The sequence below is a fragment of the Lottia gigantea genome (assembly GCF_000327385.1).
Source record: "Lottia gigantea unplaced genomic scaffold LOTGIsca_11, whole genome shotgun sequence".
Classification (NCBI taxonomy): Eukaryota; Metazoa; Mollusca; class Gastropoda; family Lottiidae; genus Lottia; species Lottia gigantea.
In genome coordinates, this window is record NW_008707001.1 from 2,798,752 (window position 1) to 2,819,899 (window position 21,148).

At 33.7% G+C, this 21,148-nt stretch overlaps 5 protein-coding genes across 5 annotated transcripts; 3 read left to right on the forward strand and 2 right to left on the reverse strand.

Moving 5' to 3' along the window:
- Window positions 1–90: 90 nt before the first annotated feature.
- LOTGIDRAFT_64495 (hypothetical protein) lies at window positions 91–2,644 on the reverse strand (the record flags this gene model as incomplete). Its single annotated transcript, XM_009047181.1, has 5 exons — window positions 91–461; window positions 1,075–1,307; window positions 1,611–1,681; window positions 2,001–2,125; window positions 2,557–2,644. Coding segments are annotated over 5 exons (888 nt in total), but the record flags the coding sequence as incomplete, so codon positions are not given.
- Window positions 2,645–3,628: 984 nt separating this feature from the next.
- LOTGIDRAFT_230242 (hypothetical protein) lies at window positions 3,629–6,738 on the forward strand (the record flags this gene model as incomplete). The annotated part of the gene is made up of 7 exons (XM_009047182.1): window positions 3,629–3,809; window positions 4,500–4,581; window positions 4,885–5,042; window positions 5,264–5,338; window positions 5,773–5,874; window positions 6,260–6,329; window positions 6,511–6,738. The coding sequence occupies exons 1-7, from the start codon at window positions 3,748–3,750 to the stop codon at window positions 6,736–6,738; spliced, it is 777 nt and encodes a 258-aa protein (XP_009045430.1). The 5' UTR covers window positions 3,629–3,747.
- Window positions 6,739–9,426: 2,688 nt separating this feature from the next.
- LOTGIDRAFT_230243 (hypothetical protein) lies at window positions 9,427–10,156 on the forward strand. The gene has a single exon (XM_009047183.1). It carries the CDS (start codon window positions 9,515–9,517, stop codon window positions 9,830–9,832), a length of 318 nt encoding a protein of 105 aa, XP_009045431.1. The 5' UTR covers window positions 9,427–9,514; the 3' UTR covers window positions 9,833–10,156.
- A 652-nt stretch (window positions 10,157–10,808) lies between these two features.
- Window positions 10,809–13,556, reverse strand: LOTGIDRAFT_212139 (hypothetical protein). The gene is made up of 6 exons (XM_009047184.1): window positions 13,362–13,556; window positions 12,772–13,007; window positions 12,320–12,430; window positions 11,676–11,849; window positions 11,273–11,432; window positions 10,809–11,033 (listed from the first exon to the last, which is right to left on the reverse strand). Exons 2-6 carry the CDS (start codon window positions 13,003–13,005, stop codon window positions 10,870–10,872), a joined length of 843 nt encoding a protein of 280 aa, XP_009045432.1. The 5' UTR covers window positions 13,006–13,007; window positions 13,362–13,556; the 3' UTR covers window positions 10,809–10,869.
- Window positions 13,557–18,552: 4,996 nt separating this feature from the next.
- Window positions 18,553–18,984, forward strand: LOTGIDRAFT_97788 (hypothetical protein; the record flags this gene model as incomplete). Its single annotated transcript, XM_009047185.1, has 1 exon — window positions 18,553–18,984. A coding segment is annotated over one exon (432 nt), but the record flags the coding sequence as incomplete, so codon positions are not given.
- Between the last annotated feature and the right edge of the window lie 2,164 nt (window positions 18,985–21,148).

Here is a 21,148-nt window from a genome sequence, read left to right on the forward strand (position 1 = left end):
AATAATTTAAGTAAACCTCATAAATTCCTAAAACACTGCCTAGCTCTATGTCACTTCCACGACCTGTGTTTCTGTGTTTGTATTTTGTTTTACTCCTTTTTTACTGACCATCATTAAGATTAATAATAGTGGAATATGAATCAGAGTAAAACGGAATAATTTTCTTGAAGATTTGCTGTCACCTTCTCGATAAAAATTCCATCCGAGGTAGGATAAGTAAAGGTTCAAGGGGAGAGAATCTAAGGCAAACATCCATGTTGTAACGTCAAGTAAGGGAGCAGTCAAACACAATCCTGTGGTCACTAGACAATAACGAAATGCTACACGTTTACACAACTGTGGATTTACCACCGACATCATTCGATAGCCGGCTCTAGAATAATCAGGTCGTAGGTTCCAACTTAAAGCATTAAAATGAGGAAACTGCCAAGCAAATAATATTCCACCCAATAGGAAGGCACCTGAAAAATAAAAATTTAATATAAATGATACAATAATGAAATATTTTCACTGTTAAAATAGTACAATTGTAAATATAAAATATCAAAACAGAAATTGAATCATGTTGTTACTTGAGTTTCACGCTACGCAATCTTCACGCAACTAGCATAGCGTGAAACTTAGGTAGCAACATGATTCAAGTTATATAGACACAGCTTTATGGAACAACAATCACTGGTTAAAGTTTTATGCAACGTTTCGACGTGTTTCCCCCGTCGTCCTCAGGCTGATTCAAGTTCTGTTTTAATATTTCTAATATAAATGATATTTGCTCTTAGCCATTACAATAAAAACTGCTAGACATTTAAGGGTAGATATCAAATTTAATATGTGATAAAATATCAGTCAATAATTGTAGAAATTTTGTTTAAAATAAAACTAAGGAGTAATATACTATAAAATATGTTCCATAATTAAATAAAATAAATATAAAGATTTGAACTATAAGATATGTGAACACACTGCAAAGGGTACAGACATGACACTCAGCTGTTCAAGAGGGTAAGCATACCCTGCCAAAATATTTTGCTCAAATTCAATAAATTCTCAAAATCAATAAATCTGACTACTCACCAGTATCTAAGGAACCAGTAGCCGCTGTCCATCCCATTATAGGAGGAATAGCACCAACTACAGCACCCACCCATGTATTGGCTGTACTATATCTTTTCATAGGGGTGTAAGCTAGTGTATATAGCAATAGATTAAAACCACCTAGAGCTGCTGTTATTCCATTCACCCCTAATGTTAAAATGGATACACCTGTAACAGCTGATACTGCTGCAAATCCTACAGCATGCAATGGACTGAAATAAAACAAATACAGCACCATATTGTAACAGATCTGATGATTCATTTTTACCTAAATATGTACATGAAATTTTCTGTTTCCTATTGGGATAAGTCATGCCATACAGTGTGCAGTGAGGGAACTTTGTTACGTTGGCAGCATAAGCTCACTATTTATCACTTGCCAACACTGTTGAGTAATCTCTACTGTGCACAACACGCAAGACCAGTTGATGAAGCATTTGCTAAGTGACATGCCCTCCTGTATGTGTATCATGTTGTCAAGCAAGATTTATAAAACAGTATATTACTAAAAGTACCTTAAATGTCCTCTAACTAAAACTCGATTTTTAGTTCGGTTCATTTGGGAATCAAATGGAACTTCAAAAAACTGAAAATGAAAGAAAGTATCATATATTAGTTTCTTAGTACTCAGTTATATACACAATAAAAAAAGTTACATAGCTAAATATTCTCTTATGTCTTGTGTAGACTGATAATGATGTCATCCATACCTTCAAATGTCAATACTGGCTGGATACTAATACTGAATATTAATTTCTGCAGGTTTTTATGGGAACAGAGTTATGCATTATCATTTTCAAAAACAATACAGCTGGGAAAGCAAATATTAATAAAATCAGGGTTGTTGATTTGGCCATACCAGTTGTTAAATCCTTTCAACAAGAATAACTGACATGAAGACTGACCTGGTTAATGGAATTAGCAGCACAAGAAGTTAAAGCTGTACCTAAACTACAACAAACAAACACAGTAGGATCAAAAACAGTTGGTGCTATACCATATCCAGCCATTGTTGTTAACACTACCAATCCTGTAATTGAACACGGATATTTTTATTACACAAATCTACACATAAGAAAAGATAGAAAACTGTTAAAACAGCAGACTGACTTAAATGGTAGAATTGCATAAAGGTCCATAAAGGGCATTGAAAACAGGCTTTGGTCTACTAAATGAAACTTTGTCCATACTGGTATGGGACCATCCTTATATGAATTTGTACGCAAAAAATATAAAGTCCCTGTTGTTCATGCATGATTTGGCCTGCATGGGCACTATTTTTATAACCTGACACCATTCTGTAACTAAATTTATCAACTCAGACCCTGTCAGCATTGAGCAAGCAAAATTAATATAAGCTTAGTTCTTTTGGAGGTGATTTACAGCATGAAAGGTGAGATAGATAAATTTAATAGTTTAGGTGCTCAAATATGAAGAAATAAGAAACATTGAGTGACCAACCTGTGAGCCTTATTTTCGATAATTTCAAATAGTATCCAGGAAGTTTCTTTAAGTCTAAACTTTGATCTCTATACCCAATGTCTTCTTTCACAACCTCTCTTTCTGCTGGCAGTGGTCTATCTTTATTCAAGTCTTTTATCTGTTCCAACAAACTTTCTGACAATGCCACAATTTTTCTTTCATGATGTAAGAACAATGACAAGTTTTTCACAGATTTTTTATCAAATTTGGCAACATTTTTGAAATATTTTGTTCCTAATAAGAGAGCATCTCTGTGGTTTTCTAAGTTGATTGCTATGGCTCTTTCATTTTCATTGGAGTTTTCATCTCTTCCTTTCATGCCGCTCTTTTTCTCGTTTTCTGATCCATTTTCTAGAATTTTACTTGAAGCTGGTCTTGTAACAAACTATAATATAACATCACAAATGCAAATTATTTTAACAAAATAGTAGGACTACCGGTACCCTAAACGGCAAAGGTTTTGTATTCATACATAACATACAATAATCTTCTGATTAAAGAGGTAGGCCTACCATTGGCTTTAGCTCAGTATGAACTAAAGTTTGGCCATTAAGCATCACTTCTGTTGGTCAAGCTTTATTCTATACCACTTACAAGATAGTATTTAAGTTTAGTGAGATTGGCTGGGAGTAAAGTGTAAAGAAACTTACTTGTCTTGCTGTTACAGAACTATGTTTACTTGTCTGTCTCAACCTCAGATGCAGATTCAGACATGGTACATTATTTGATACGTGGAAAACTTCTAAAATTCGTCTGCTATTGCTTGCCATTGAAAAAGGTCCCATTCTCAAAATCAAGGTTACGTAAATGCACACAAAGTTTTTCACGAAAAAGTCTGAAACTTTATTCCCATTTTCAAAATTATGTTGCTTTGGTCACAGCTTTACATACTGGGGGGCTGTCTTGACACATAGAAGGGTTATGAAACCCAAATTCAGTCAACAAACGGCTAAAACCTGCCAAGGGCACATTTGTTTCGTAAACAAACTCGTTACAGGATGTCGCGCGACAATTACTTCAGAATACTCGCATCGATACTACTTCCGCTTATATTGATCGCTCTCAAAATATCAACAGTTGGTATTTTTTGAATGTTTTCAAGATCAAAACTAATAAAATGCGGAAGTTTTATGAATGTCACTGACTACTTGAATTGAGACGTCTTTCAAGATGCCCAGAGAAGCTCCCCTGTCATTAATCAATAGATATTTACACCACAACAGACAAAATGGGTAAGAAATTGCCTTAAATTTAAATAGTAGATACATGTATACCGGGTATAATTACTGTCTGACTACATTGAGCTTTGAATTGAATTTTTCCTCTCATTTCATGAATATTCAACATAAAATTTGTCTTAGAATTCCTTCGGTTTCATAGAAATATGAGGTTCAGTGATTTTACATTTAAAATAGGCACACTTCCCTCCCAGAAAATTCACATGAAAATGACCCACTTTTTGGACTGAAAATTCCCCTCTGTAAAATCATTTTTACAATTAATATTTTTTTCAGTGGTTAGCATTTTCATCAACCCAAATGCAATATAAGACTCTCAGTTGTATGTATGTGTATTACCCATGATCATCAAGATCAGATCCTGGCCCTGAATGAACCTGATCCTGAATCCTTGAGTACCCACCAATAGGCACATGCAATAAGACCAGCATACAGAATACCAGTGAATTCGTATACTTGTCAACTGACGTGTGACTATTCACAATCACAAACAACCAGGCTTCCGACAGATTATAATTTATAAAGAGGATCTAAAAGAAATTTAACAATTTTGCATCAAGTAGCGAATCTTTTGAAGGGTTAAAACCTTGTAATTGTGTCATTTGTGCAAACCCTACTTCTTTGGCATCAATTGTTATTTTGCCAGTTGGTTTGGTTGATTTTGAGACATTTTATTTGTTACAGGTTGATGAATGAGAGAGCTAAACCTGGTACAGCTTACAGACCAACAGACTTAGAACATATAGCTAATGTCCTTACTCATGGGGTATGTTCCTTGTCCATAATTTCTTCTCTTGGACTATAAAATTTGTTTAATTTTCAGGTTTTATTTTATTTTGAAATTTATTATTCAGATAGAATTATGATTTGTTAAGTCACCTTGAAGACAACCAGATAAAATTTCAGAAGATTGAGGAACTATTGCAGAAGATCTCTGAGACAATTGGTGCAAGTATCAAGAAACACTTGATTGTGTTATTTAGCAAAAAAGATTAATTTAATGTAATTTCTGTTATGTTTAAGGCTTCGGCTACATGGAAATATTTATCTTATTCTTTATAATTTTTAGATATGGGTGTTACCTAGCTTGCTATGTGGCATATGGATGATGTATATAGCAAATAACTCCTTGCAATATGTTAGCGCTGTAATATATGGTGCTGCCCTCTGGCTTCTTTTTACTGTCTCAACAACATTTCATACCCTTTCTTATTCAGGGAAATTCTCGTAAGTTTTTTAACCTTACTAGGTAACCTCCTGAAAAAACTCAGTATAAGATAAACTTTGAAGTATGATAAACCAAGTTGTAGTTTGTCTACAATCAAATATCTATTTAGAATTTGAAAATTGGTAAATGTGAAGACAATTCGCTTCTATTTCAATCTTCCAAATCTTTATTCTTCTTTTCCAATGATTAAAAACCCCCCAGGTTATTTCAATATTTTTAGATCATTAAAGAATTTTTTTCACATCGGTGATCGTGCAGTCATATACATCTTTATAGCAGCATCTTATACACCATGGTAGGTATTCTTTCTTTATTGATTGAATAAATTTTCATAACAGCAACTTTAGAGGTCTGCTAAGCTATTTAAGATCAAGGGTTCCATCCCAGTCTGTTAAGATAATACCTTTCAACCCAGTTAACTCATATCAGTGATGCAGGTCGGGGGGGGGTATTGCTGACATGGAAACAGCATTGAATTGTTCGAACAGGACAATGAATTGAGGCCTAGTATGTTACATGATGTGCACGTTAAAGATCCCTTGACAGTAGGAATTTAAAAAAGAGTTGGCAAATGCCACTGTTCTAGCAACATTTCCCTCATTGCACAATGCATGGTATTGCTAATGCTCATTAGCCCAAACAAGTGCAGCAAAGTAGGAAACTCCATTTCATTATTGCTAAGCTATTTATTTCTTTATATATAAGCTTACATGTCCTGTTTTATTGTAGGCTATGTATAAAAGATTTTAACCAATGGGGTAATATTGTTCTATGGTTGGTGTGGATTATGGCTATATGTGGTATTTTATATCAGTATATATTCCATGAACAGTAAGTATCAGCATTCTTGTGTCTCTCTCTAGTACAAGGGGAGGTAATCTATTTTAACAAGTTATTATAGCAATATAATTCATATATAGTGATATATCGTACTCCTTGTTGGTGAATATCACTTTGTTAATACCAAAAATTTCAAAAACATATTCACTTATATCTTTTTCACTCTTCTTTATTCAGTAGAATAGTATTTCAATAAGCTTATAGAGCCTGTAAATAGGCCTGGCCAGTCTGACCTCTTCAATTAGGCAAGAAATTTTTAGATATAAGTGCAGTAAAGTCTCATTGCACTCACTAAAGTTCAAAACATGTAGAAAATGCCAATTTCTTATATTGTCTTGAAGTTGATGGAAACTATATTTTGTCCTTCACATTTCAGATATAAGTTGATGGAAACTATATTTTACCTGATAATAGGTGTCTGTCCAGCATCAGTAGCTTTTTTGATGGTAAGTCTTGTCAAAATTTCCCACATTGCTCACTGCATGGCATTGCACTAGGGGTGTAGAAAAGAAAACTTTTCATTTTGTTTTCAATTCAAAGATTTGTTAGAGATGATGTAATTGTGAAAGATTGTATATTCGAATAAAATATTCTGCTTTCCATTAATAAATTGAAATTTCGTTTCAGACAGAAGATTCAGGATTAACCGAGTTGTCACTAGGGGGCGCCACTTATATCATTGGTGTGATATTCTTCAAATCCGATGGTTTAATTCCCTTTGCTCACGCTATTTGGCATTGTTTTGTATTGGTTGGCTCAATGTTTCATTATTATGGTGTTGTTACCCATTTATTAGGCCCCAAAGATAATTTGTCTAATGTTGATATACCTCAACCCCTTCATAATGAATTATAATCTTAAGACAAATTATTCTAAAGTCTTTACTGCAGCATTAAGAATGCGTTTCATTTAAAAAAAAATATACTTCATGTTGGTCATACCAACAAAAAAGAAAACATCATAGGTGTCTAAAGACTGCACAATTTCTTGTTAAAAATATAAGGCAGCTCTAATGTGCCTTTCTTGCCTTTTTTCATTTGAATCAAAGTAAAGCTTCTAAGTAATTATTTACACCTTGAAGTCATTACATTTTTTATTTTATGGCAAGTATTAAGAATTAACTCCACAATTTAGGTGACAAAACTTTTACTTTTTACAAGTCTTGTACAAGGTTAAGATATTTAAGAGGCTTAGACATTACTATTTTGATGTTAACAATATAATTGTCCTTGGTATTTTCTTTATCAGCTGATAGAGAATCAAGAATGTTAGTAAATGAAAAGGTACTAGCAGAAGTTATAGTCTACGAATATTAAGAATCTCTAGTGCAGATCAGATATAGCCCATGATGTAGTTAATATTTCCAGAGAAAGTGAACCACTTTCAATTTTGCCAGTATATTTATGTAATAATAGACAGACTTACTTTAGATATCCATTCTGCAAAGTGATACAGAATTCTAAAATTGAACTAAAAACAGGTGTTAAAACACATATTTAGATGACAACAAGATTTTAAATCATTATTTAAACATACCAAGAAAACTTATAACGGTCACATGAGAAATATTTTTATTATTTATCATCTTATTCAATACATCTCCAGATATTTTGTTTCATTGTTTTTCTTTGGGTTATGTCACTAAATTTTAGATTATATCTTTTAAATTTCTTCCTGGTTTCTTACCTCACTCATTCTAGTAGGTTTCTTTGGATAACACCATTCCAATGGCTACCTCACTCATTCTAGTAGGTGGTTTCTTTGGATAACACCATGCCAATGGCTACCTCACTCATTCTAGTAGGTGGTTTCTTTGGATAACACCATGCCAATGGCTACAGTACAGCAGATTTTTTTTTTTATGATCTTAACAATTCAACTACATGTATTTATTTATTTTATTAAGTTTGAAATTTTATGTTTTGACTAACAAATGCTCAAATATTATTGAGATGTATCTTTGTTATATTAGGTTTGTTTTAATATTTTTTATATAGCTCTACAATTGATGTATTGAGTACTATTTTAAAAGGACAGCTGCGGTATATCCGGGGGTTGATTTGAACCTTGGTATTTGAAGGCTGAAATTAAAACGGTGAGCTATAAACACTAATACCGATTTGTTTAGTTGAATAATTCACGTTTCTGAGACCAAGGTATGATTAAGCCTACTCTAGAAATGCTGCATCTGTCCCTTTAACAGTGAATGTGATACCAGTACTCATCATAGTAATAAGAACCTAATGTTTCAGCAAAGTTTTTTGAATTTTTTTGTTCACTGTAAAAACAAATTTTGAAGACATCATGTGTGCTTCTGCTTATATTTTTATCAACACAAATACATTCTTAGATTAACAAATCTGTTTTGAGGCTACTATTCCAATTTTCATAAAGATAATGGGAAAAATTCACAAAACTTTTATTTTGCCCAGACAAGAACTCACAGTATTTTGCTAACAAATGAGATCAAACTGACATATGCTCAATTTTTGATACATAATCAAAATCAATTGAATCTTATTTTTAAAACTTATTTAAAAACGCTCTGATACATATCACAGGCTAACCCACTAAGACCAATATCAAACTGTTTGTAGAGGAAAAAAACAATTTGCAACTATGTGTAATAAAATCTAATTACAACAAACAGTATGATACTGTAATCCTTGTAAGACATTTAGAAGTATCACATTAAGAAACAACAGTTTTTATGGATATAGACTTCTATTTATTATTATACACAACGTTTCATTACGTTGATCAATCACTTGATAACGTTACCTGTATGTGTAATGAAATGTTGTGTTCAATAATAAATAGAAATCTATATCCATAAAACTGTTGTTTCTTAAAGTATGATACTGGTCTCTGTGGGATAACATGACAAAGTTTATTTTTTTCTTTTATACTCTTTGTTTTTATTATACATTCATATTTAAGGGTATTTCAAATTTTGTGTTTCTTGGAAATATAATTTAATTTGGTCAACCCAATATGAAGATACATAGCTTTGTGGTTTTTTAGCGTTAATTTAAAAACATCCTGAATTTTCCTTTTTCGGATTGACCATCTGAATATGACCATTAAATATGTATGTACTTAAATTTTGTGAAATAAAGTGACAATGATAAATGATCATCAATTTTTTTTTTATTTGGAACGGTAGAAATATTAAAACCAAACCTTAAAAACATGTTCTTGTTACTAAGAGTTTCTTATGATGTGATCTTTGGAAGGGTATTATAGTCAATATCAAGTTGGTTATCGCAAGTTGTCAATGTGGGTGCCCAATTCTTTTTTTTTTTGTGGAAAAGTAGCCTACTCTTTTTGGTCTTTATCTTGGATATTTCTCTTTTAACAGGGCTTTGATACTGGGGGATAATGCATTTGGGTGTAGTAGATTTTGTGGCAGCTTAAATGTGTCCTTATTACTTACAATGGACGTTTTGCCTAGGTTAGGTTTGACGAAATATCGCGACAAAGCATACTTTGTTGGACGATTTGTCAGTTTCCGGTTCGCTGTTACTCTACTTCCGGTTAATGGCTAGAAACGTGAAAAATAAGATAAAATAATATCTGTTCCTAACCTAACAAATTTATGAGCGTGTGACCAGTCTTATAGGCCAGTAAAATGGCTTCAAATTATGCTAAGCGTATGAATCGACTCGCTGGGCGAATATTTGGAGAAGTTACACGACCTTTCAAACCAGGCCAACAACGAATTGTTCGAATTTTTGCAGAAAAACCTGTGCATAAGAAAATGGAGGTCATGGAATATTATCCGAGAGTGAACTATGTTAACAATCTCATGAAGGTTCTCAGAAATCACGGATTGTATAGAGACGAACATGCAGATCTCGTGGAGGAATATAAAGAGAGAAGAGAAGCTCGTGGAAAAGTGAAGCCAAAGAAAGGAGAAGGCAAGAGGTCATTGAAAAGAAAGGGCTGAGCGTGAAAGAGAAAGTTTTAGCTATTATGATGAAGAATGTGTTGAAAGGATGTTTTATATGTGTGTTTATTACATTAAAATGTGCCATTAGTTCTGTACCATAATGTCATTATGTTTCATTAATGAACATCCACAGAAGATATTTAGATATCGTACAAACAATATTGATATGAGAAGGAAAGAAGTTGTAATTGCAAGACCTTTGTTTTTTAATAACCAATGGCAAGATTCTGTCATGTTATATATTATAGTAAAATTTAGCATTTTGTTAAAAATTTATCACATTCTTGAATGTTTATGATAATAAATATAATTTCATTGTGATCCTTTTATCTTCTTTGGGCATTGCACTGGTGTGGACGTGGACAGATATGTCATGGACTCAGAACAAGTAAACTGAAGGTGGGATGCAGAAAATTGATCATGCTTGTGGACCAATCATCCATTTTAAGGTCAAGTTGCATTAACAAAGACTTAATGCTAGAAGATGTGGCAAATTGGACCTGGTTTTACACAGATAATTGTAACTCCTCGTTAGGTCCTATTGATTAACAATACCAAGTCTTTTACTGTGGGATTTTCAGCTCTCTAGTCATCCTTCACGATCTCGTAGACTGGCTACCTATTCTCGAAACAATCTAAGTGCTACAACATCCTAGGGTTTTAACTTGTAACACTGTTTCTAGGATATCCTAGCACTAAGATCCTTTTGAGAATAAGTGTCCAGTCACAAAATGCTCTTCTTTTTTGCAAGACATAAAACAGCTATAATATTTTCCTTCTTTCTGTTGAGGGCCCCATCGACTATTTGTTTGCGTACAATCTAATCAAATTACTGCATTTACAAACTTTCCTTACACAAGAAAAGCCTAATGTTGCATAGCTATTTTGAGTTCATTATAGTTAGACAGTTATCATTGTGAAGCTGGACTAGTGGATTTGGAAAAATATAAAGATAATTCAAACTGACAACACATTCAAGTTAATTTTTTTTTTTATTCATTCAGAAATAACATTCTGTTTTAATGTTTGGTAGTTTAATAAACCTTTTGTTCCTGTTTCTGCACTCTGACAGGTTGATGATGTTTATGCAAATGGTCTGAAAACTCCTGGAATGGTTCCTTGGTCAGAACACTGTCTTTCCACATGTCAGGGCTCAAAAACTTGTAGGTCTGGATAATGGCAAAGAATGTAGCTTTGGCTGAAAAAGACATAATGGGACATAATGGAATGAATTGCTTTAACTTCAAATTCAGGATGAAGGGCATTGTCAAGACAATTTGTAATTTGGACAAGACAGCAGCATAAGCCTATTCTTCTATTATTTCCAACAGTCAAGGGATCTTCAATAAAACCATACACAAGGCGTCTGTCTCATCCCCAGGTCAAACCGGGTTGAAACATACTATTAACTATTTGTTAAATTCCTCCACTACTTACCGAAATTGCCAATGGTAGAAGTGGCTCCTTTACAAGATGTATAACAGTCATCGATACCAGCCATAGTGAGTAGTTTTCTGGGTACAGGGGCACTGACAATACCAGTTCCTCTAGGGGCAGGGATCAGTCTGACCAGTACACTACCACATCTTCCTGTCAACTGTTAAGGCCAAAAGAGAATCAGATAATTAAATATAAACTTCAAGACATTTTTTATACCTTTAAGAGTAAAATCATATAGTCGGAAATACTGCTGTAAACCATGGCAGTAAACTGTACAATTTTTTTCCCAATGAATTATGGAATTTGTGTTTGGTTTCCACATATTCTAGGGCATGATCATCTTTCAAGAACACCTGTTGCCATTAGAAATATTGATTGACTCTATAGGATATTAACTTACTTTGGAAGGGACTGTATGGGGTTTACCGATCTTGTTACCCCAATAACCTCGTCGGATTGGTACAATAGACAGTTTAGCTGCAATGATGGCACCTCGAATAGCAGTTGCCACTTCTTTAGAACATTTTACACCTAAACCAACATGTCCACTGTTATCTCCTACAGCTACAATAGCCTGCAAAATAATGTGTCAATAAGTTCACAATCCTTAAGAAATAAAATGTTATAGGTTATAAAAGCCTACATAATTAAGTTTGCGAAAAAAACAAAAGGTAATAAATTAGTAGACCAGTATCCCAAGTTACTGAAATTTACAATGTCAAATTTATGTCAGTACTGTTCAAAAATCTGATTGTTGTAAACATTAATGAGTTATTTGACCCCAGACTACCAATACTTAAAGGGACAGATCCATTTGTGATGTTGATTTGAGTCTTGAATGTGTAAATAGTCTTTACAAGAACTAGAATCGTACAAAAATCGCTTATTTCCTTCAAAAATATCTCAAATTATAATTCTGGACTGATATTCTGAGGCTTAGGTACGATTGGTACAAAATTCACCTATTAGCACTTCCATTTAACTACACAGTTAACAGTGAGAGGATATAAGATCCTGCTTAATCCTTCAAATAATAGAATTTACCTTGAATCTGGTTCGTTGACCAGCTTTGGTTTGTTTCTGAACGGGTAAAATCTTGAGTACTTCATCTTTCAAAGTTCCTTGTGGCAAAAACAAATCAATGATCTCGAACTCCTGAAATATTAAATTGAAATTTAACCCTTTATACTAGCTGACGTTTAATGACGTTAGTTTTTTCTCAGCAACAAAATAATAAAAATTCTAATGACACTATCAATTGTTTCAGAGGTGGTATTGAAATTAAGCCTGTGGCAGTACAGTAAAGTTTTCATTAGATCTTACATACTTGACAGTTAAAGTTTTGGCTGATAATAATGAAAATTGTCCTAAATTTTTTTTAAGTATACTTAATACTAAGGAAATGGAATATAACACTGCCGATCAAACTTTTTGTTTCAAGATTTTGTACCAAATTGTGAGAAAATGGACAATTTTAATATAAAGAAATGGCTAACCTTGATTGGAAGAGAAAAGAGATAAATTTCTTCCAAACTCTTAATTTTACCGTCCTTCACCAGACGTCCTAATTTAGTTGCTGGTACCCAGTCTTTTTCTTCCTTAGCTCCACGACCTCTACCACGTCCACGGCCTCTCCCACGACCTCTTCCTCGTCCTCCGGATCCAAATCCGCCACGGAAACCTCCTCGAGTACCACCGGCTGGTGCTGGGGCTGGTGCTGCATCCGCCATTGCTGAAAAATTATTCATATATTCATAAGCTTATATTACATGGCATCAAATTTGAACGAATAATTTCATGGATTTGGAACTTTCAGTCATGGTTTTGTCATTTTCCCTTGGACTATTTCAACAAACTCTCAGGGCCTACACCCTAAAATATAAGTTCCAATCCAATGGAGAAAGAAACAGTATGCATTGCATTTTTGTTTGCAACTTGATTTCTACAAAGGGAAAAATAAAGCAAAATGCCAATGCATGGGGGGATGTTTCGAAAACCATGGAAATGATATTGAGCTTTATTGTCTTACTTTACTGCTAATGATTCTAAAGAAATCGGATCATATTTATAAATTAATCTTACTCACACTCCTCATACGCTTCAGAGCCTACGGTAGACTTTAGCCTAATGGGCGCATACTTTTCGATCTCATTCTTCGAAAAAGCAGGGGTCAAATCAAAGCGAAAGCATAACAAAGTGGATAGTGGAATAAATAATCAGTTCGAGTTATATGAAATTAGGATGGATGTCAAGTATTTCTTTTGATTTTAGACAGATTCATTCTCACACGTCTTTCCACTTACGTGATTATTTTCAGAAAGATCGATTTCCGGTTTCAAACAAGGGACATAGGCGGTTTATGAAAGTTTCAGACAACAGTTAAATTCTCATCACGAATTAAGATGAAATCAAGTTTTATCTTATGTTATTCAACCATAAGCACTGGAAAGAATCCAACGTATCTAGGCGCTATTCAAAACTGCGCTCTGCTCTTCTAAATAAGAACGACCTAAAAATAAAGTTGGCTTTTTGTACTGGGGGGTTGATGGGCTCAGGATAGGATGGGCATTAGCATAAATTTTGTTTCATGTTATGAGACAACTTTTAAAAAAAATGAGATCGGTTTCAGAGAAAAATATTAGCCTTATAATCTTAATAGCATAAGAAAAATAAAACGGCAATTTAAGGCATATAAATAAGTATAAAGTTCTATGGTTCAATAGTCTCCCCTTTGCCATCTAATGGCCCCATCACACCAGAAAGGCGTTCTTATTGCGCTGCTACTGCGATGGAAAATTGGCTCAGAGCGTATTAAGACAATTTCGTCTCCAAAAGTGAATTATTGAAATGTAGATGTAGCCTATGTATATTTCTAACAACACAATGGTAGTCCTATAGCATCGGTAAGCTTACATCATTGATTTTTTGTCCGTGAAGCATTTGATTAAAAATTTGGACACACTTTTTACTTTGTTTATACAATAGTACATGATGTTCAATAGATTTCAATAGAATAAAAACTTTGAAAATGCATTGCATTACACTAGAACACCACATAGTATAATTAAAAATGAAAAAATATATTTTTATTAACAAAATTACTTGTTGTAATTTAACAAATAAATTTATTTCTTTTATACATAAACAAAAAAAGCTCTAGTAAGTGAATTGTTTTAAAACATGAAACTAATAAAGATACAGTACTTCTCAACCCCAGTAAGGTCATTCCTTCCCTGAAGAGTACTTTCCAATGTATCCTCCTCAAAGTAAAAGTATATCAGTCATTTTGAAGCGTATTTCACTCGAAAAATATATTCAACGATTCACCATGAATAGATATAAAATCATACTCCAGATATCGAGATACTCCAATGTGTTCCTTGAGCAGAATGTTTGTTCGCGATTTTCTGTACGTCCAGGGTTTCTTTGTACATTAACAATGCTGAACCCGGTCGAACAAATACGTAGATTCCTCCCCACCCCCGTCAATAATTGATCACCATGGTCTTCCAATTCCTCCCTTGGGGAGAAGCACTGATATAGAACGTCTATTTACCTGATTTTTTCAAGCTTGAAATCAAAATGATTCCCAGAAAAGTGAGACTGATTTTCATTTTGAATTGTTGCTTTTGAAAATATTAATATAAATATCTTAAAATTTAAAAACAGTTAGATAGGGTGTATTGTAATATTTTTTTATACGCCCACATGAAGTGTAGAGCGTATATTGTCGTCACCCATATCCGTCCGTAGGTCCGTCCGTCCACAATTGCTCGTAAACACTCTAGAAGGCACAATTCTTGACTGATTTTGATGAAACTTCGTGTGAGTGTTTGTAATCAACCAGAGATGAACCCTATTAATTTGTGTTATTGCCCGTGTTCCTAAAAACGCGTTCTATTTTTAGCCTGTAAACACTCTATAGAAGACTCAAATCAGACAGATTTTGACGAAACTTGGTAATATTATTCAGTATCGCATCAAAAAGTTCAAAAGAGTGTAAGACTGAATATTTCATACTGGTGATTGTTACTGTACTGCCAAATATTTTTGTTTAAAATCAAAGCTGCCAGTGGGCGTATATTACTTTGCCTGCCCTTATTAGTATAATAAGGTAAATCGCAGTATTTTTGATTGCATGTAGAGAGTCGCTCATGCAAATAATGAAATGTATAGTTGTAAATCAAATACTGTTTTTTCTATTAACACAGCCTTTGTAAAAAATCATTACGTTATTTTTCCATGTATGGCTATAAGATAAAGTTGTTGTGATGTCATTTATTAAAAGGTGATCATCTGTCAAGTTTATTAGAATCCAGTTTGTTAGAATGTTGTTGACATCATACGGTATGTAATATTACCATAAGGTAAGTAGGCTACGTGATAGTACGAATAGTATCTAATATCACCGTTTCCATCAAGTAAGTATTGGATAATGATAGTACCATTACTATCAGATAAGTAATAATGAACAATATTATTGAATATCACAATAGCAATTCGGTAAGTATTAGACAATAGTATCTAATAACAAATAACACGTTTTATAAGTATTTTTTCCCTTCTTTCTAACTTAAATCTTAGAGAAAACCTTAATCCTAAAATACATTCATTTAAAATTTTGAATGACTATTAGGCAATGCTTTTTTTGACGTAATTGTTTGGGAATTATCACCCTTTAAATAAAGTACGATATTACAAGGTGTTTTAAATATGTCAGGGCGAAATTTGGATAAAATAATTAGTGCATGATAGACAAATAACATATTTGATTAAAAATCGTGTCAACACTCTATTTTCAAAGTTTGGTGAACAAAACACTCTATTTGCAAAGTGTAAACACTCTATTTGCAAAGTGTAAACACTCTATTTGCAAAGTTGTGTGAAGAAAACACTCTATTTGCAAAGTGTTGTGAACAAAACACTTTATTTGCAAAGTGTTGTGAAGAAAACACTTTATTTGCAAAGTGTTGTGAAGAAAACACCCTATTTTCAAAGTGTAAACACTATATTTTCAAAGTGTAAACACTATATTTTCAAAGTCATGTGATCGCATCCCATTTCATTTCGTAAATGATAGTTGTGCATGTTTAACAGTGTGTGTATTTATAAGAGATATCATCAGCTCTTACAGATCTTATCTAGACAACAACAGTGTCTATTGTCTTCAACTTGGTATCACTTCCTTCCTCGCTACTTTCAGGATTTTGACTGTCTGTCTGTAATCATGAATTGGACGAATGAAAATTGAGTATATTTTAGGAAATTAGCTCTCAAATAATATGATTAATTAATACTAGAATTTTCATTCGTTTCGTAATAAGATTTGAGAACTGTACGCAACCGATAATGAGTGGTAACGTTCAAAAATAGATAAGAACAAGTAAACGAAAATTTGAGTTTTGATTTGTGATGCTGACAAAGTTTTCTAAATCAGAAAGAGTATAAATGCTCAAATTTTTACATCAATGGCAAAATATACCACAAATTGAAACATGGATAGTTAGAAATATGCATATAATTGTACTTTCATGTTGTGCTTTCTTGATATCTGACTAAACATCTCACCTTTCGGTTTTCCTAATTTATAAAGCCATTATGTATATTTTCTTTTGCCAATATATACATCATAATGTCACAAATATAAACATTACGGCAACAAGAGAACTGTTGGACTAGTTGGTGGATTATGAACACTGCATTGTTTGTTGTGATCATCTTGAGAAGCTATATTTTGTGTCATTTGGGAAATTTCTGGACACGATAAACAAAATACAGACATCGATGAAAGCTGAGATCGTGATATTCACCCTAATCTTACTAGACACAGTTTTATGTGCTTGAAACTCACCTTTTGAAAAAACGCGAGTGTTTCTGGAGACGACAGCTTGTATTGACAGTGGGTCTGGTGGATATAGACACCTTATTAGAGATATCTGGACCCCTCGGGCTCTATGGTGTGCTATTAAGTGTTTAGGAGATGAGAAATGTTCACGTATTATGTATGATCAAACGACGAAACTATGTTCAATGTTTGAATCTGGTAGAAATTGTTTTACTGATGGTATTGTTGGCAATAAAGTTTGTTATAGACAGGTAATGTAGTAGCCCGACCAATCTTACCCTTTCCGCTCCTCGGAAAAGATATACGCATTGGATATCGACACATTTAGTCCAAGACAGAGAGTTGCTACATTCATGGTTAATCCAGCAATATCTTGGCATTTTATGTCTTTATTTATCTATTTACAAACCTTCCTTGTTCTGTTTTTATATCTACAAAAAGTTTTGGTTATTCTATTTATAAAACGTCATGGTTTTTCAATTACAAAACATCTTGAATTGTCTATTTACAAAACGTTTACAAAACGTCATTGTTTATCATTTTACAAAACGTCATGATTTATCGATTTACAAAACGTCATGACCCGCTTCGCCGGGTCATTTGTCTTGTCACATGATAAACCAGCGTTTATTTCCCAGCGTTTATTTCCCAGCGTTTATTTCCCATAACGATAACAAGATCCACATAAAAAAAATAAAAAAAAACGTCTGAGTTTCTATATTTACAAAACATTTTGAATATATATTTACAGAGTTAGTATATTTACAATGGTTATCTGTTCATTTAGGACTGGTTTTATTTAGTTGTATTTCTTTGATTACTTTTCAGAAATTGATGTGTGAAAGTGCTGGAGCTTGTCGTAGATGTCCTGTTGGTTATTATGGCAATCATTGCGACTCAATTATCAAAGGTAACTTTATTCAATTATTAACATGGTCTGCGTTTGATCTGTAAGAATTATATCAGAATTTTTAGGTCATTGAAATAAACAACCAATCCGATTCTCTGTTCAATAGGTTTTCCTCATTGTCCTGAATTTTTGGGACCTCGACTTTCATTGTGCTCGTAATTCTAGTAATGTTTTTGTTTGATTGGTAATCATGGATCATAAAACTTCAGGTAAAAAAGCCACTTAACTCGGTTTATAGAATAATTTCTTCAGATTATGAATGGTGAATGCAGTAATGTGCAGAAAAACTCGAAATGCGTCTAACCAATTTACCTCTTTCTACCTGCTAAGAATCTTCATAATGCTAAACTATTAAGTGTATACCGTCTGTCTGCCTGTGATTGACTGTATTTGCCGCATTCCATGATACGAGTTGACATTACAGTCATGGTATAAGACGAAGAGCGTAATAGCTTGACATTGTGAAGATAGAAACACATGAACACCTTGTACTTTATTATTTCAGACTGTGTGGAAGGGCCGGTTATAGAAGTAAAATGCAACTTTCAGTTCGGCAGCTTCACCTTTATTCAGCACAAAAATATGGACTGTAAGGAAGTAGATTTTAATCGAGGAATTCAGGAATATATTGATGGCTTTGGTGAACCTTTTGGTGAACACTGGATTGGTCTACAACATATTCATGACATATCTCAAAATCGAAATAAAACTTTGCTTAGTGTCAGTTTAGATACGTTTGGTGCCCCCAAAATTTCGTATTACTACAATTTCAAGTTACAACCTGGACCTGATTTCAGAATATCGTTAAGTGAATATGATTCGTCCTATTCGGCCACAGCTGGCGATTCCCTTACAGTCAGTGGTGAAAGCATCAACGAGAGACCTTTCTCAGCATATGATCGAGACAATACTAGCCATAATTGTCCAGCCAGGTTCGAAAGCGGTTGGTGGTATTTAGACACAGCTGATTACTGTCAGGCCAATGTGAATGGTTTGAGAGCTACCGTATACTCCGAATCAGCTTGGCATTGGCATCACGATTTAGGGACTGAAGTTATATTTTCAGGAACATGGGTCCATCTGAGGTCTATGGACTGAACAGGTACGTCTATAAAATTTGATATCGGCACGAGGGATACATGTAGTGCCACGCAAGGCCTCCAGTAGTATTCATTACTATTCTGTTAGATTTTATACATTGTATTTTAATGTAAACCTCGACTCCATCATATTAAAATTTTGAGGGGTTGATTTTAGTCTTGAATATTTAAAAATAGTCTTCAGAAGTACTAGAAATGTACGAAAATCACATAATTGTTTTAAAAATACCCCAAACTAGTAATTTAACTCACTTTTTCCATATATGTTTTTCTATATATCACAGGGTATCTTAAATTGACGAGTCTGACATTCAAACGCAGATAATTCTTGACACACATGGATTTGAAGGCTCAAATTTCGACGGTGAACACTATTACTGATTTGCTCAGCTAAAAAAAATACAATTTCTGAGATTAAAGTATAATGATTGGACTGTTAACAAAGTCTGACATATCAGGAGCTGACTAAAGTCAATGAAGAATTCCGACTGTTTCGAAAGTAGACTAGATCATAAGGCAAATATTCAGTAGTTGATTTAGTGAGTAATGTATTTCATCGCAAAGCTTTCGCTAAATTTCAAATAGGAAACATCCTATACCAGAGACACCAAAAATACACGATATATTTTTTTAGCGGGTATCATAAATATATTTATCATTTTTTAAACAAAATTTCTTTTTTGGCAAATTCAGCATGAGGCATTTTCCCCTTTCGTCTTGAGGTAATTACGGTCCTGGATATAGACTGAACTATACATTTACTGCCACTGTAGAAATAGATAGGCTACTAAGTAAATTAGAACACTATCATGGAAATACTCCTTTCTGTATTTTTTCTCTCATTATTATTTTATGCTGGATAAAGATTTTGTGAATTGAAACGTTGCTAACATTTAAGAAAGGCGGAGTATATCAATAAGTGTTCTGATTCACTTAATATTTTATAGTGATTATAATTATTATTATTGATTTTTATGTAACGGTTAAACGGGAATAATGTTTTCAGGCGAGATATAAATATCCTGTATCAACAAACCGAGTTTTGTCAACAAATGTCACCATGATTTCTAAAATAGTAAAATGCAATAGAATAATAATCTCGTCCAATCTCGTGTGTTTGCTTCTGTTAATTTCTTCGTTATCGATAATCCCACACCGGGCACCGCACCGCAAATTGTACAACATTTAAGGTCCGTTTATACTGAGCGCGACTACGACCGCGACCGCGACCGCGAACTCGAACTCGAACGCGGCGTTCTCATTGGATTTCTTAATCTGATTTTGTATGAGGTCGTTTATACTAGGGGCGAACGCGAATGCGGCCGAATTTCTGTTCGCGCGGAAAACCGCGGAGATTGCCTCCAAAGCGAATTTTTGGGAAAAGACTATTTACATTAGCCAATCAGAGTGTGAGGTCAAAGTTCATACCTGTCTGCTAGTTAACTCTGAGCTCGTTTCATCAGCGAATTTACGCGCAATAACGCCGCTTTCAATACGAACGATGATCGTGCGGAAGGTCGAGCGAAAAGTCGCAATGGTCGCGGTCGCGCTCAGTATAATTAGGCCTTTATTCTTATCTTTACTGTTTAGTATTAAATGTTTTTATTATATTGACCACAATCTGATTATCATAGAATAAAACAAGGTGATATAAACGTTTATTAAATTTGATATTGGTATGTTGTGATGACAGCAGTGCTATTTTAGCACATGTCCCAAAGGCAGTGGCGTTTCCACGAGAGGGTGGAGGGGATATTATAGTTTGTACATTACCCAAATAAGGTGACCCGACTTTGACCCAACTGTCAACAGTTTTATTCATTTATATAGTGAAAGCAAAACCTATGCCCACCCCCGCACCCTTTTGCAGGCTGATTTAGATTAAGTACCGAGTTGATGCTTAATACTAATCATTGCGATAATCAGTATGGTGATAAATTCTTAATAAATTTATTTTATTTCTCTGTAGCCCCTTCTGCGCCACAACTGGCAATTTTTAGCCTAAATTTATAAATTTT